The sequence below is a fragment of the Scomber japonicus genome, chromosome 14 (assembly GCF_027409825.1).
Source record: "Scomber japonicus isolate fScoJap1 chromosome 14, fScoJap1.pri, whole genome shotgun sequence".
Taxonomy (NCBI): domain Eukaryota; kingdom Metazoa; phylum Chordata; class Actinopteri; order Scombriformes; family Scombridae; genus Scomber; species Scomber japonicus.
Window position 1 is genome coordinate 23,207,699 of NC_070591.1, and position 12,695 is coordinate 23,220,393.

The following is a 12,695-nucleotide window of genomic DNA, read 5'->3' on the forward strand; positions in this document are numbered from 1 at the left end:
GACAAGCATATGAGCCCGTGGTCTTTAATCTAAATGAGGTGGATCCCAACCAGATAGCGTGTTGGACTTACTGCCAAAATGGAGGTCTAGCTTTTCATTTTTCCCTTCTTGATTGCCCCTCGATTTTCCATGTGCATTAATGTTTGCTTTCATTTCTTTGCCCTGTGTCTAGAGCTTGACTGTAGAGGATGTGTGTAAGCAGCTGAGGCGCTTGTATGTAGTGAAGAATTTCTCCTTGGAGCATTCTGTGTCCATAACCTGTGACCCCTCATACTCAGCCAGCAACGAGATCCACGTCTGCATCGTAAGTACCTCTTCCCACTGTCATCCAAGTCTGCCATATGTTTGTCTGCCTCTATTAATGCACTCAAAAAAATCCTCTTTGATTTATAGCTGGCAGCATGCACTCCTAGCAGCATTAAGACATGCTCTAATGGGATATGTGGTGTATTTATATTCACATATATTTGGTTGAGTTGTCTCATCGGTTGACAGCAAGTAAACACAATCGATGGCAGACGAGATAGAAGTTAAACCCGAGCCAACAGATTTAAAAACCTCACTTTCTTCTTGCTACTTCTAGTCTACTGAGGACCATCGCTTGGACCGGAGCCCCATTAAAGAGATCACAGACCGGATAATTGACCTGGTTAGCAAACGCAACGGGAACAACACCATCATCACCGCCATCGCAGAGGTGCGCGTGCCAAGCCCCAGCAAAACTGGTATGAACCGCCTCCAATCTCTTGTAAAGTTTTTCCAGACTTGCACACACTTGCATGTGAAAAAACTGGGTGGGAGGAGTTTGTTTTTTTTCCTGAAGAGATGAGATGAGATAGAGCCAAGCCCTGAATATGACAGCACGACAGTGTACCAGAGAAAAACATGTATGAAAAGTAATTCCTAAACCTCCCACACAACTCAGGCCGCCCATGTCTGCCATCCCATGGCAGTTGAAATGGAGCTTAGAAAGAATCTAGCCAGGATTTCAATGGAAAGAGCAGAGCTGCTTGGCTACGTGGCGTTAGATTGGCTCGTACTGTGACTGGTTGGACCCATAGTAGACTCTTGCATGTGTCCACCATTCATCAACACGGTGACAGCAGACTGCCGCCACGGCCAAATACAAGCCTTCTCCTCCCCTGTTTAAGGGCTCAGAGGTCAGGTTGCACTGGCAAAAGCATGCTAATGATTTAGCCAGCTTGGTGTAGTGATATAATAAAAGCTGTTGTTTACTACTCAGCTGGGACTTCATTTTTTAAAATCTGTGGCACCTCATTTACCTTTCACTGTCTTGTTTTCTTTTCTCAGACTACCTAGTGCCCCTCCTCAGCTCCATCTTCATTGTCATCTGGGTCCTCGTGCTGGTCTCCATTTTGCTGTGGTGCATGCGTCGCCGGCGGAAACAGAGCAACCATAATGGCACAACGGCCGCCGGCTCCGAGGACAACACGACCAACAATGTCCGGGAGCAGCTGAACCAGATCAAGAACCCTATAGAGAAGCACGTGGGCCTCACGGTGGCCATCAAAGACTATGAAAACAAGAACTCCATCATTGCCAAAATAAGGACAAATCATCCCGAGGGGGATGAGGACGACAAGGAGAGGCACTTACAGAAGGGCCGCTTTGCCAAACAGCCAGCATACACACTGGTGGAGAGGGACGAGAAGACGCCCATCTCCAACCCCAACTCCACATCCAAACATCCAAATTGGACTAATAAACAGGACAACAGAGACTTGGAGACAGCAAACAGCATAAACAGGATGGACTACATTGTATAGCAGACAGCTGTGTTGCTGTGCAACCAAGCCTTATGCCTTCACACCCCGGTGGTGGGTGAAACGGGGGAGCTTTGGCATGTGTAGTTAGTAAACTGTCATGTCAGTCGTGACCCCACAGTATTTTCAGATATTCCCCGTGTTAATTTAAGTTTTGACAAGCTGGCTTACACTGGCAGTGACAGTTGCTTTGGTTGGCTGGAAACACAAGGCACTGGTATACATTTCACTGTAGAACTAGTTGCGAAAGTGTCCTATGCATTTCACATCCCTTTTTTTTTCTCCTTTTCTATTTAGTGGACACATGAAAGGGGCTCCTGGTGTAATTGTTGTACAATGACTAAAACTACCCGACGTGTTCAGCACTAGAGCTAATTATTTTTAGTATGTGTTTGAATTCTTTCTAGTTCCGTTTGGAGAAAGTGCCTTTTCAGTTTTAGACTTCAGCAACTGTCAAATGAGAAAAAAAAAAAGATCAACTTTATTATTTATTTTTATTTTTGGGGAGGGGGGGGGATGGAGAGGGGGAGGGATGGGTTCAATGTCAGCAGTTGCTGCCAATATGAAGAATTTATGTGTCGATTTAGAACTTGTAGATATGTACATTTTTTTTATTAATCATTGTGTATATTTGATTTATTAACTTAATAATCAAGAGCCTTAAGATATCATTCCTTTTTATTTATATGTTCTGTCTAGTTTGAAGGTTTTGATAGCTGTGCAAGCCTACCATTTCTTTCAATGACTTAATTTTTTTTTTTTTTTTCTCTCTCCAACGCATTCTATAAAGCCAAATTTTCAAAGAAGACAAAGGATGGGCACTTTTGGCCTGAAAGAAATTTTGTTTGTTTGTTTTTCCACACATTTGACATTTCATTATTTGTTGCCAGGACCTTGATTGAAGGCAAGTGAGGTTAGGACAACAAAAGATCCCGGCTGCTTTGAGGGATGGACATGGTGGCAGACATATTGCTTGCCACTAATGGATTAAGGGAACAAAATCCTTTAGCAGCTTCAGTTTAACCCATTGACACATTTCAAAGGCTGTCGAAAATCCACCAAACGTGCGAGAGGCGAGTCACATCAGTGGGACAAGCCAGAATTCCCATCTGCTTTAGTCAGCATAATATCATAAGCTAGACCACGAGTACTTGAACAGTAGGGGGGCAATGGGAACACTGTAGAATCAGATAAAATACACTGCCTTGCTCTGCAAGTCTGCTTTGTTTCTGTGCACATTTGTTTCTTTTTAAAATGAGGCTCTTAAAGACAAACATGTTTTATCTCATTTGTTAACCCTTTGAGATCATGGCAACATTTTGTCCTATTTTTGACTTGTGTTATGAACTTGAGAATTATGTGTTGATCTGGCAATATATTTTTGAAAGTCATATTTATTAAATATTTTGTATGAAAAGAGAATTAAAGTTGTCTTTGTTCTGGAGAGCGAGTGAAGAGTCTGTCTGTGATGCATCAAGCCAAACATGTCGGAACCCTATGAAAGGTTTCTCAGCAGCTGGCGTGGGAACCGCTGCTGGAAAGACATCTTAGACTTCAGAAAGGTCTCGGTCCAAATGTGTTTACAGCTAATTACGTTGTAGCAAGCCATCCGTGCATTAAGTCAATCCTGAAGACAAAAATACCTTCCCTCCCTCATGATCCTCAGACAATGTTGTCCTTGTTGGTTTGGTTTAAGAAGCAGACTTAACTAAAAACCTTTCAAACTAGCAGGCTTGAGGAGCCTTGCGGTGTAGAGTTGAGCTGATCTTAAGTCATGCTTTTGTACAGAATCTGTTAAGGATTAAAGACAAGGCAAAAGATTATCAACACCTCTTGAGAATGACCTTAAACATATTAGGACTTAAAACACTTGGGTCAGTTTCACTATTGTCTCCTCCCCGATACGACCAGAATTGGCTGCTGCTTGTGACTCATCTCAGATTACACCCGCTAATGCTGAGGGAGAACGAGAACAGAGGAGCAAGCACTGGTTTATTAGTAACATCACTGTTGTTGGACAGACTTTCACTGTCAAATTGCCATGAGTATCAGCCAGTCTGGACTGAGTGTGTGCAAAACACTGTGCAGAGACCTACATGGTATTTCATGCTGGTTGCTTCCCCAAAATTATCAGCCTATTTACATATTTCCACAGAGATTCAGAGACTTTTTTTTCCTGGGAAAAACAAATTTATTTATATCATAAATGTCTGCCCAGTAAAATAAAAATAAATCAAGAGTAATGTAACGAGGCAATATTATTTCATTAAGTAGTACATGTTGAATGGGGGGGGCACAGTATGAGTGACTGTTGGCCCCTGGTTGCCCTATGCTCTCTCTGGGCTTGGACCAGTGGGGTGAAAACTCAAACAGAGACTGTCTGAATCCTGACAGTGTCAGAGTGTCGACAGAAGCTACAATTTAACCTGTGTAACTATAGATGTCCTACTATTCCCCAATAAAACCACTAATATTTCAATACAGCTCATGTACCAGCACATACTTGGTTCAAGTTCAACGTACAAGCTGTATAATACGCTCAAATTCAAAGATACATTCCAGGTGCTTACCATTTAAGTACAGAGAAAATTGTATATGAATGAAATCTAACTATGAAAATACATTTTTGAAAACGGGGTGATGAAATAAATCTGGAAACGGCAATCAATCACACCAGAGCTTCAGCAGGGAAACTGGACAGTTTTCAGACATGTAGGAGCCAGTGTTTCAGACTGAAAGCCATGACGTACTGCATGGCTCCTGCCTGTCTGAAATCCCCAATCTTTAACACAAAACCAAATCTAAACTCCAATTAAAGGTTTTTGACTTTCATTTGCAAGCCTCTCTTGACCACCACTACTTATGGGTGGAGGCAAAATCTGTTTCAAGTATTTGACAAAGCGTAACTCAAACGCTCATGTATCAGTTGCCATAATGTGTTCAGTATTTGAGCTGTGTGTGTGTATGTGTGTGTGTGTGTGTGTGTGTGCTGCATGTACAGCATATGTGAAAAGAAAAGATAGTAAAATGTGACGTGTGCACAAATGCGAGGCATCTGAAGAGACAGCATGGGGTAAACATGTAGCCTGACACAATATCATCTCTATCTCTGTGGCGTCAGGCATCTTTACTGTAGCTTGTCTCTCCCCCTCAGGACCTCTTCAGTCGTCGTAATCTGGAGGTTCTGGGCACATTTTCACTCCCCTCCTCTCCGAGTGTGGATCTGGAACTAATAGAGGAGCCTGAGGATGCAGGCTTGACAGATAGGCCCCTCAGACTTGCGGCCAGCCTGTTTTGGTTTGTCTGTGCCGTGTTATTGCTTGTGAGGGGGAGCCTCTGGGCCCGTTTCCCTGGAGTAAGCAGCTCTACTTCCAGTGTGGTTTTCTTGCACTCGGAGACTGGGAAAGCCTTGGACTCTGCCTTGGCTTCTTCTGGAGGAAGGGGCGGCAGAGGAAGAAGGTCATGCTTGGATGTTTGTGTGGAGCACTCAGTGGAGTGAGTTTGCATTGTGGCTGGAGGTCTTCCAAGGCATGTCCTCTTAGCCCTCTGTGGGTGAGGGTCTTCCCCTGCATCGCTCGGCTTACACCTCTTGCTCTTACTGGTCTCCCGACTGATTTCATCTTGGCAGAAAACTACCAAGGCCCCATTTAGATTGATGCTGTCTGGAGGACATTTCTCAGCCTGCTGCTGCTTTTGGGCTGACCCAATCTGAGCCACGGCCTCACTGACACCGGGGCAATGGACCTGATGCTCTGTCTCTGTCTCTTTTGGACGTGACTCTGATTCTTTTGCTCCACGTTCCCCTCTTTGGACTTTGGGAAGGGCTCTCTGGTCAATTTGCTGCTCCCCCAAACTGGAACCATAGAGCTCTTGCTGGACACTAGCTTGTTTGGCTCTGAAAAAGTTAAAAGGATGAGAGGATATGAGCAGATACTCGAGTGTCCTGTCTGACTGCCGGGGTTGGAAAGTTCTGCATTAGATCATACTTACATCTTTTGAAGCGCAGTCTTCTTTGTTTTTGTGGGGCTGTTTAAAGGCTCTTGGGTTTCTCCCACTCTGGAAAAATATTCAGATCGGCTTTGTTCGCTCAGCTCAGTCTAGAGAGGACAAACAGAATCGGTGTAAACAAAAAATATTATTCCTGGCATCCGCTGGAAAGGTTTGGCTGCACAGCAGACTGCTGTCATCATCTGGCATTGTCGGACATTAACAAACATTCACTAGACTGCTGTAAAAATGATAATATAATGAGAACAATTACAACACAAAATAATCCAATACGATAAAGGGGATTTTGCAGCAAGTTCATACAAATGAATTCTCTTTCGATTCTCTTGAATTCCAAACTCACTATCCTCTACTCATGCCCCTCAATGTTTAGTCATCTCCCATCAGGCAGAATGTTAAACTAAACTATGATACAGGCGAATAAGAATGTTTGCTATTATGCCTTTAGAAACACTTAGTAACACCCCAGCTGGCACAAAGAATTAGTCCCCCACTTAATTCTGTCCAAAGGAACCACCTCAAAGGCTTCAGAAAATAATCACCAGGTTGTCATAGTGTGACATGCGTTTCATAGTCTCCACTGTCTGAGGCTCAGAGTGATTCTTAGTGCCTGAGGCAGAATTGCTAGAGTGAAACCATGTTGACAAGTTAAAACAACGATTAAATAAGGCTCATTAATAGGATGATGGAGCAAGGCAAGAGGAAAAATACAAGGGAAACACAGCAATGGAAAAATGCAAATATTGGGTAAAAAGCATTTAAGAGGCCAGAGGATAAGAGTTAAAAGAGTTAGAAGCACTCTTATGGTTAGTAGACTGTAGCAGCACTTTGACTTGTGGGTTCACTGGAATTAATGCAAACAGGCTGGAAAAATCTTGACAGGAAGAAGCTCTTTAATCTCAATAACTACTATTTTTGAAACTGTTACTGAACAAGCAGTATGACTGTGGAAGGCTACATGTACAAATCTTTATTTTTGTAAAAACCCTCACTTCATATGCCACTATAAATAGGAGCTCCTGGAAAAAAGAATATTTGAGTTGGCTAAAATGGTTAACAACGGGTTAAAAGTTCAGTATAACCACATATTTTGAAGTCTTCAATATCAATGATGTGCAAGGCACCCTCTGAGGCAGAACAGGGAGCAAGCCAAAGATTGGATCTCACCAACGTGTGCCCTCAACAGGCCACTAATTAAGGGTAATCACTGGTCTTTTCCTTGGCTGAGCCAGAACAGACTGTGGATTTATGAGTGGACAAGAGACGCTGGTGGTAAATTGAGCAGAACTTAAAGGTTGAAAGATTGTCAATTTATCGTAAAAAAAAGAAAAAAAAGTTGGCGAGAGACACTAACTATGCTTTAGAAAATGAGCCAATATATACTTGTTTCATCAGAATAAGCAGCAAACAGATTCAGCTTCAAGATTTGAGTGACATGTGTACTAAAAGTACTAAATTTAATTTAGAGCCATGTTAGCTCTATGAAACACATTGGGGCTTTGAGCGAAACACTAACACCAGCATGCTAACATGCTGATGTTTGGTTAGTAATGTTTACCTTGTATTATCATGGTAGCATTAGCAATAAAAACAAAGTACTGTGGCTATTGTGAATGTTGGTTTTTCAGGAATGTAGTTATGGGTATTGAAGCATTGGAAATATTACAATTTTGACCTGACTCTAAAGGAAAAGTCCAGAGATCACCAAATTTATTACAAATCATTTGGAGGGGGACATAAATCAAGTTTCGTGGGAATCCTTCCCATAGTTGTCATGGCATTTCAATAACAAGCAGAAATGACAACCTCATGGTGGCACTAGAGGTAGAAGTCAGGGGAACCATGTCTGTACAAAAATATGTGCCAATGCGTGAAGCTGATTTTTACATATTTCAGTGGACAAGTGACAACTATTACCTGCTAATGGTGCTAGGTGTTAATGCAATCACATAAAACATTTAACTAATAAACAAAGATGTCAACCTCATGGTGGCACAAGAGGAAATGTTAGAGAAAACCAAAGCCAGATGGCTTCATACAGCGGGAGCCATGCATGTCTGTACAATTTCATGGCAATCCATCCAATTGTTGAGATATTTCAGTCTGGACCAAAGTGGTGGATCGATGACCAACTAACAAACCGGAATTGCCATCCTTAAAGCCGCACTGCTAACACGGCTAAAAACACTCTATAGACTATAGCAGTGGGAAAATACTACCCGGGATGTTAAATCTGGGAAAATTCTAGGTTGTGGCCGCGATGTTTATTTAATATCTGCCATTTTTCAGATCATTACTATTCCATAAACTGGTTGGTAAAATGATCAATGTGCACTCTAAGAAAGGGGAAAGCCAATGTGGTGAGCTCTGGCATGCAACAGTCGCTGTATACACAGAGAAAAAATCATTAATGTCCTCTCCCACATGTCATGATACCAGTGACAAAATATGACCCAATACACATGGGGAAAAAAGTAATTGTCCCAAGCTGCAGGCGCAAGCTGGGGCATTGTGGCTTTGCACTGGCTGTTGAGACCTAGCAACTGCACTATGGTGTGTGGTGTGGTGGACGGAATAAAGAGGCCAGACGGAGGGAGGGGAGTGAATGGAGGGGCTGGCTGACAGGGAAGTAGGCGGAGACGACAAGAAACAAGGGACAAGATACTACAGAGTGAATAAGAAAAAGAGAGAGCGTTCACAGGGGAACACAACAAAGGAAAAGGCACCCCCCCCAGAGTCATATCGCCTGACCTCAACAGTCTCTCCAGCATGCCCACAAACACAAGAATCCTCACACAGGAAGTTCTCCACAGGCTGCCCTTTGTGTACAGATGGAGTCATGCTAGAGTGTGGGCAGAAATTCAGTCTTTACGCTCTGTTGTATGCGGAGCTACGGCTAGCCTTGGATTTGGGACAGTGGCACACATACAAACACATCCACACACAAACTCGCATTTTGCCTACACACTCGCACACCCACTCCAACAACAACAATTCTGAGAAAGATGTGGGTGCCATCATTTGCATTGTAATGCCTTGATATGTATTCTCATCTGTTTAATATGAATAAATGCTGCTGTTTGAAAATGAACTTGAAAGAAAAATCAACAAGAAGCCAATGGGAGGCTCTCTGGGAAAGTTTAGTGCCTTTCTGTTCCTGTCGGCAGGACTTCAAAAGAGTACGAGAGAGTGAAAGAACAGAGTGATGGAGAGGAAGGAGGATGAAGAGAGGAAGAGACTGGATATACATAGAAAGTAGAAAGATGGGGATAGATAGAAGGTCAGACAGTGAGAGGAATGGCGGATGAATGATTATTACCAGGGGTCCAGGGGTCTGTATATAGCCACTTGAGAAGGAAGTAGGGGGGATTTCAGATGGAAAGATTCAAATGAGAGAGAGTGAGAGAGACAGTGCATGAACATTATAATTATCACAAGCTATGTGGCTAAAACAGTAAGTATTGTGTGGGAACCAAAGTGGACTAATCTTGTACGGAATGATGCAAACTCTCAATAAGCTGGAGAGTGTCCCATGAAAAAGGAGGGAGGGATGGTGGTAAATATGAACGTCTACCCGCTGCCACCAGCAACAAGGATTTAACCCCATCCACCACCACCACCGCCACCACCGCCAGCCAGTCTGCTCGCCCCCACACAATGCTGCACAACACTTCTCATGATGCAACACTGAGAGCAGACCAACAGTGCCCTCCCCGGCCCTGAGCCTCCAAAACAACACGGCTCCACCTCAGGAGCAGCAACAGGACAGCACATCTGGCTGTCAGATTATAGAGATAAGCCTGGCAAAAGGGCATGGAGAGCAGGGAGCATGAATCACTGGGTTTTAAAAGGATACCAGTCCAGATTCTCATAGCTTGTCCTGACTCTGAATGACTCCTGGAAACAACTTCAAAAAGATAACCGACTACAGGCTCCATAAAATACAGGGAATGAGCAGTTTCTACCCTGCCATCTAAGATAAGGCAGGAACACAGATAGGAAGATTATGTTGGTTATCTCTTAATGCAGCTGCACTTGAAAGTAATGCACTGATACAGCCAAATAGTCTGAGTGGTCTAAAATACCCCACTGCTGCATGAGATGACAAAACACCTCTTGGTAGACAAAGACATTGCTTATTTAGTATTCCCAAGCAACAGTGGTTGTCCTATGTAATCTACATAAATGTCCATGTGCAGCTGTACAATGCAAGAGCACTTTAGCTATGGCCATGCATTTTTAGTTCATTCAGGGTTTTTTGTTTTTTTTAAGGATTTTCAAAAGCCCAAGAGGTCAAAGACATTTCTAAAACCATCATCTAGCAACGCAAACTTTTAGTTGCAGTTACACATGAAAAAACACCAGAAAAAACAAGATAACTAGTCATTACACATGGCCGAGCAAGCATGGAAAGCTCAAACCAACCATCAACTCATATTTGCTTGTGATAAGAGCCGCAGTGGAAGCCACATTGTTTGTTCTTGGATAACTCTAATGTCTCTGTATCCCACCTGAAACACAGTCATTAAAAGCCAGTTCTTCACTTGACTCTAACAATGTAGTAATTTGTACTACTTTGTAACACTTGAATCCCTCAAATGACTGGAGTTATAAAAATCGAATTATTCTTTCAATGGAAAGCTTTTGAACGGCTTTATGGTGGCAAGACTAAGTATACAAAATCCTTAAACTGGCACCAGGAAACAACAACACCATTTAACTGTCAGGACAGAAATACCTCTTGCTGAGATGTTCGTGAAACTAGTCCACAAATTTCATCCCTCACCCTCCACCCACCCTGCTCCCACTGAGGAAACATGCTCTGTTTGTCTAAGCTCACCACATCTTCCCTGCAACAAAGTCAACAAACATGCATGGGCACATACTTGTCTAAAATAGAGGACAGTTCTTATCCCTTAACAATGACAAACGTTTCTGGGTCCGCCCAACTTGTAAGGATTAAAATGAGCTGTTATATGTGCTGCAAATCAATGAAAGCAGATGATCGAGTGAAATGATGAGACAGGGCAACGTATCGTAACAGATTTGGCCCCGGTGGAGAGAAGATCTGCAGACACTGGACGCTTGGGAAAACTCTGCTGCTAGCTGTTGCGAGCTGTGAAGAACAGAGGCGTGCTGAGGTCATGAGTAAACACACAGGCTCTTCCAGAGCTCAGAAGAGGGGGGGACTGGAAACACATCTGCTCTGCCTTTGATCCAAACTTCTGCGGCCCAGCACGCCACTCACCTCGGCTGCCCACTCTGTGCCTGACTAGAAAACAACGGCCACAATCCTAAACACTAGCTCTTCCTTCCCATGCTGCCCTCCTCACTGCTGGTGCTGACTCACAATGGGAGCAACTTTTTATAAAATGCTTGAATCTCGAAATGTCAGGAGGGGTGGGGTGGGGAGTGGGGGGGTTGCAATGTCGCAAGAGACGCCTTTGGTTGCTTCCCACTGTTTTATGCAAACGTAGCAGTTTTCAATAGCCGTAACTCTGTAGTGCACCAGTTGGTTGTAGGTTTCTAGGTCGTAACAGACCAAAGACATCAGGCCTTTCAATAGATCAAATATCAGTTAGTGTTCCCTCCACAGATGTGGTGGAAGGATTCATTTTACTCAACAGCTCCAGGCATGACAGTTGTGACAGTAATGCCATCAGTATGCCCAAACCAAAGCCATCAGTATGGTCAAACATCTGAAACTCCTCCAGCCCACACCATTCTGATGTCAGAATTGAGAGGCCTGTGTCCGACAATGTCTGTAACTTTCAGTCAGTTTCAATCTAACTCTAACTGGCTGCTTAGTGAGAAAGTCAACAAACACGTACAAATAAGTCAAGTCAAATCCATTTATATACCCCAATATTACATTTGCTTGTACAGCATATAACATTATCCATCCTTGATTCAGGATAGATAAGGAAAAACTCCCCAAACCTCTAATGGGTAAAAAAAAAAATGTTAAAAATGGAAGAAACCTCAGAAAGAGCAACAGAGGAGGGATCCCTCTTCCAGGACGGATAGACATGCAATAGATGTTGTGTGTACAGAATAAACCAAGTAAGCAAAAATACAGAAATACAGCATGGAAAAACAGTATAACAAAATTATCCCCATTTGAACCATTACCGTGTCTCGGCCCTCTATGCGACCACAAGCTTTTCCCTCCACCTTCGAGTGTGGCTGTCCAATATTCAGTCTTCTTTTTAGCTCTGTTTTGCTCCCCACCAACTCCTGAGGGAAACAGCTGCCTGCTGCTGGAAACGTCGCTGTTCAGAGCGTCGAGATTGAACCGAAACAGAAAAGCTGTGGCCTATAAAACCAAAATTGAGCTGAAAGACTCAGAAACGCTGAGCAAAGCTGAGGGGAACTGCCGAGTTGGATGATACTTATGTATGGGTTTGCAGGCAACCTCATTCACATAAATATAGTTATTTGATCCACTGTAAATATAAAATCATTGATTATGTCAACTGTAGTTTTACTCTCCCTTGATGGAACTAAATGCTGAGATAACATGTGGTGAATCTGCACAAAACATTTCAAACTGCAGACAAGACCTAAGAAAGTATTAGTATTGACTTTGAATTAAGAAAAAATCATAATACCCATAATAATTGATATTCTACATTACTGGAAATTACTAACCATCCATCCACTTGTCTAAATAGCAGCTGAGAATATGACTAATGTGGAAGCAGATGATAAAACAGAAATACAGCATGCTGAAGTGTGGGAGTGAATTGCTGCCTTTCACAGGACAAAAGGCCAACCATGATGTCACCTTAGTTCCCTCACAACATAACCCCCTGACCTTATGAGAAGTGCTAATTTGATGAGTCTACATTTCCACTGCGGTCAAGGATTTTTGTTCAGCAAGTCACACAAACTGAATCCTAA

The 12,695-nt window shown here is 42.9% G+C and overlaps 2 protein-coding genes across 3 annotated transcripts in view; one reads left to right on the forward strand and one right to left on the reverse strand.

Annotated features, from left to right (window-relative positions):
- jag1b (jagged canonical Notch ligand 1b) overlaps positions 1-2,273 on the forward strand; it is a 28,203-nt gene extending 25,930 nt beyond the window's left edge. The window contains exons 24-26 of one of the 2 annotated variants that reach the window (XM_053332558.1): positions 173-304; positions 584-725; positions 1,312-2,273. In XM_053332558.1, the coding sequence (XP_053188533.1) occupies positions 173-304; positions 584-725; positions 1,312-1,787 (750 nt within the window). In that variant the 3' untranslated portion in view covers positions 1,788-2,273. The remainder of the gene's footprint in view (positions 1-172; positions 305-583; positions 726-1,311) is intronic. The other variant, XM_053332559.1, reaches the window with a different exon arrangement.
- Positions 2,274-4,741: 2,468 nt separating this feature from the next.
- The window catches only part of slx4ip (SLX4 interacting protein), a 28,540-nt gene continuing 20,586 nt past the window's right edge, over positions 4,742-12,695 (reverse strand). The window contains exons 7-8 of the mRNA XM_053332643.1: positions 5,775-5,881; positions 4,742-5,679 (exon numbers count right to left, since the gene is read on the reverse strand). Coding sequence (XP_053188618.1) covers positions 4,935-5,679; positions 5,775-5,881 — 852 coding nt within the window. The 3' untranslated portion in view covers positions 4,742-4,934. The remainder of the gene's footprint in view (positions 5,680-5,774; positions 5,882-12,695) is intronic.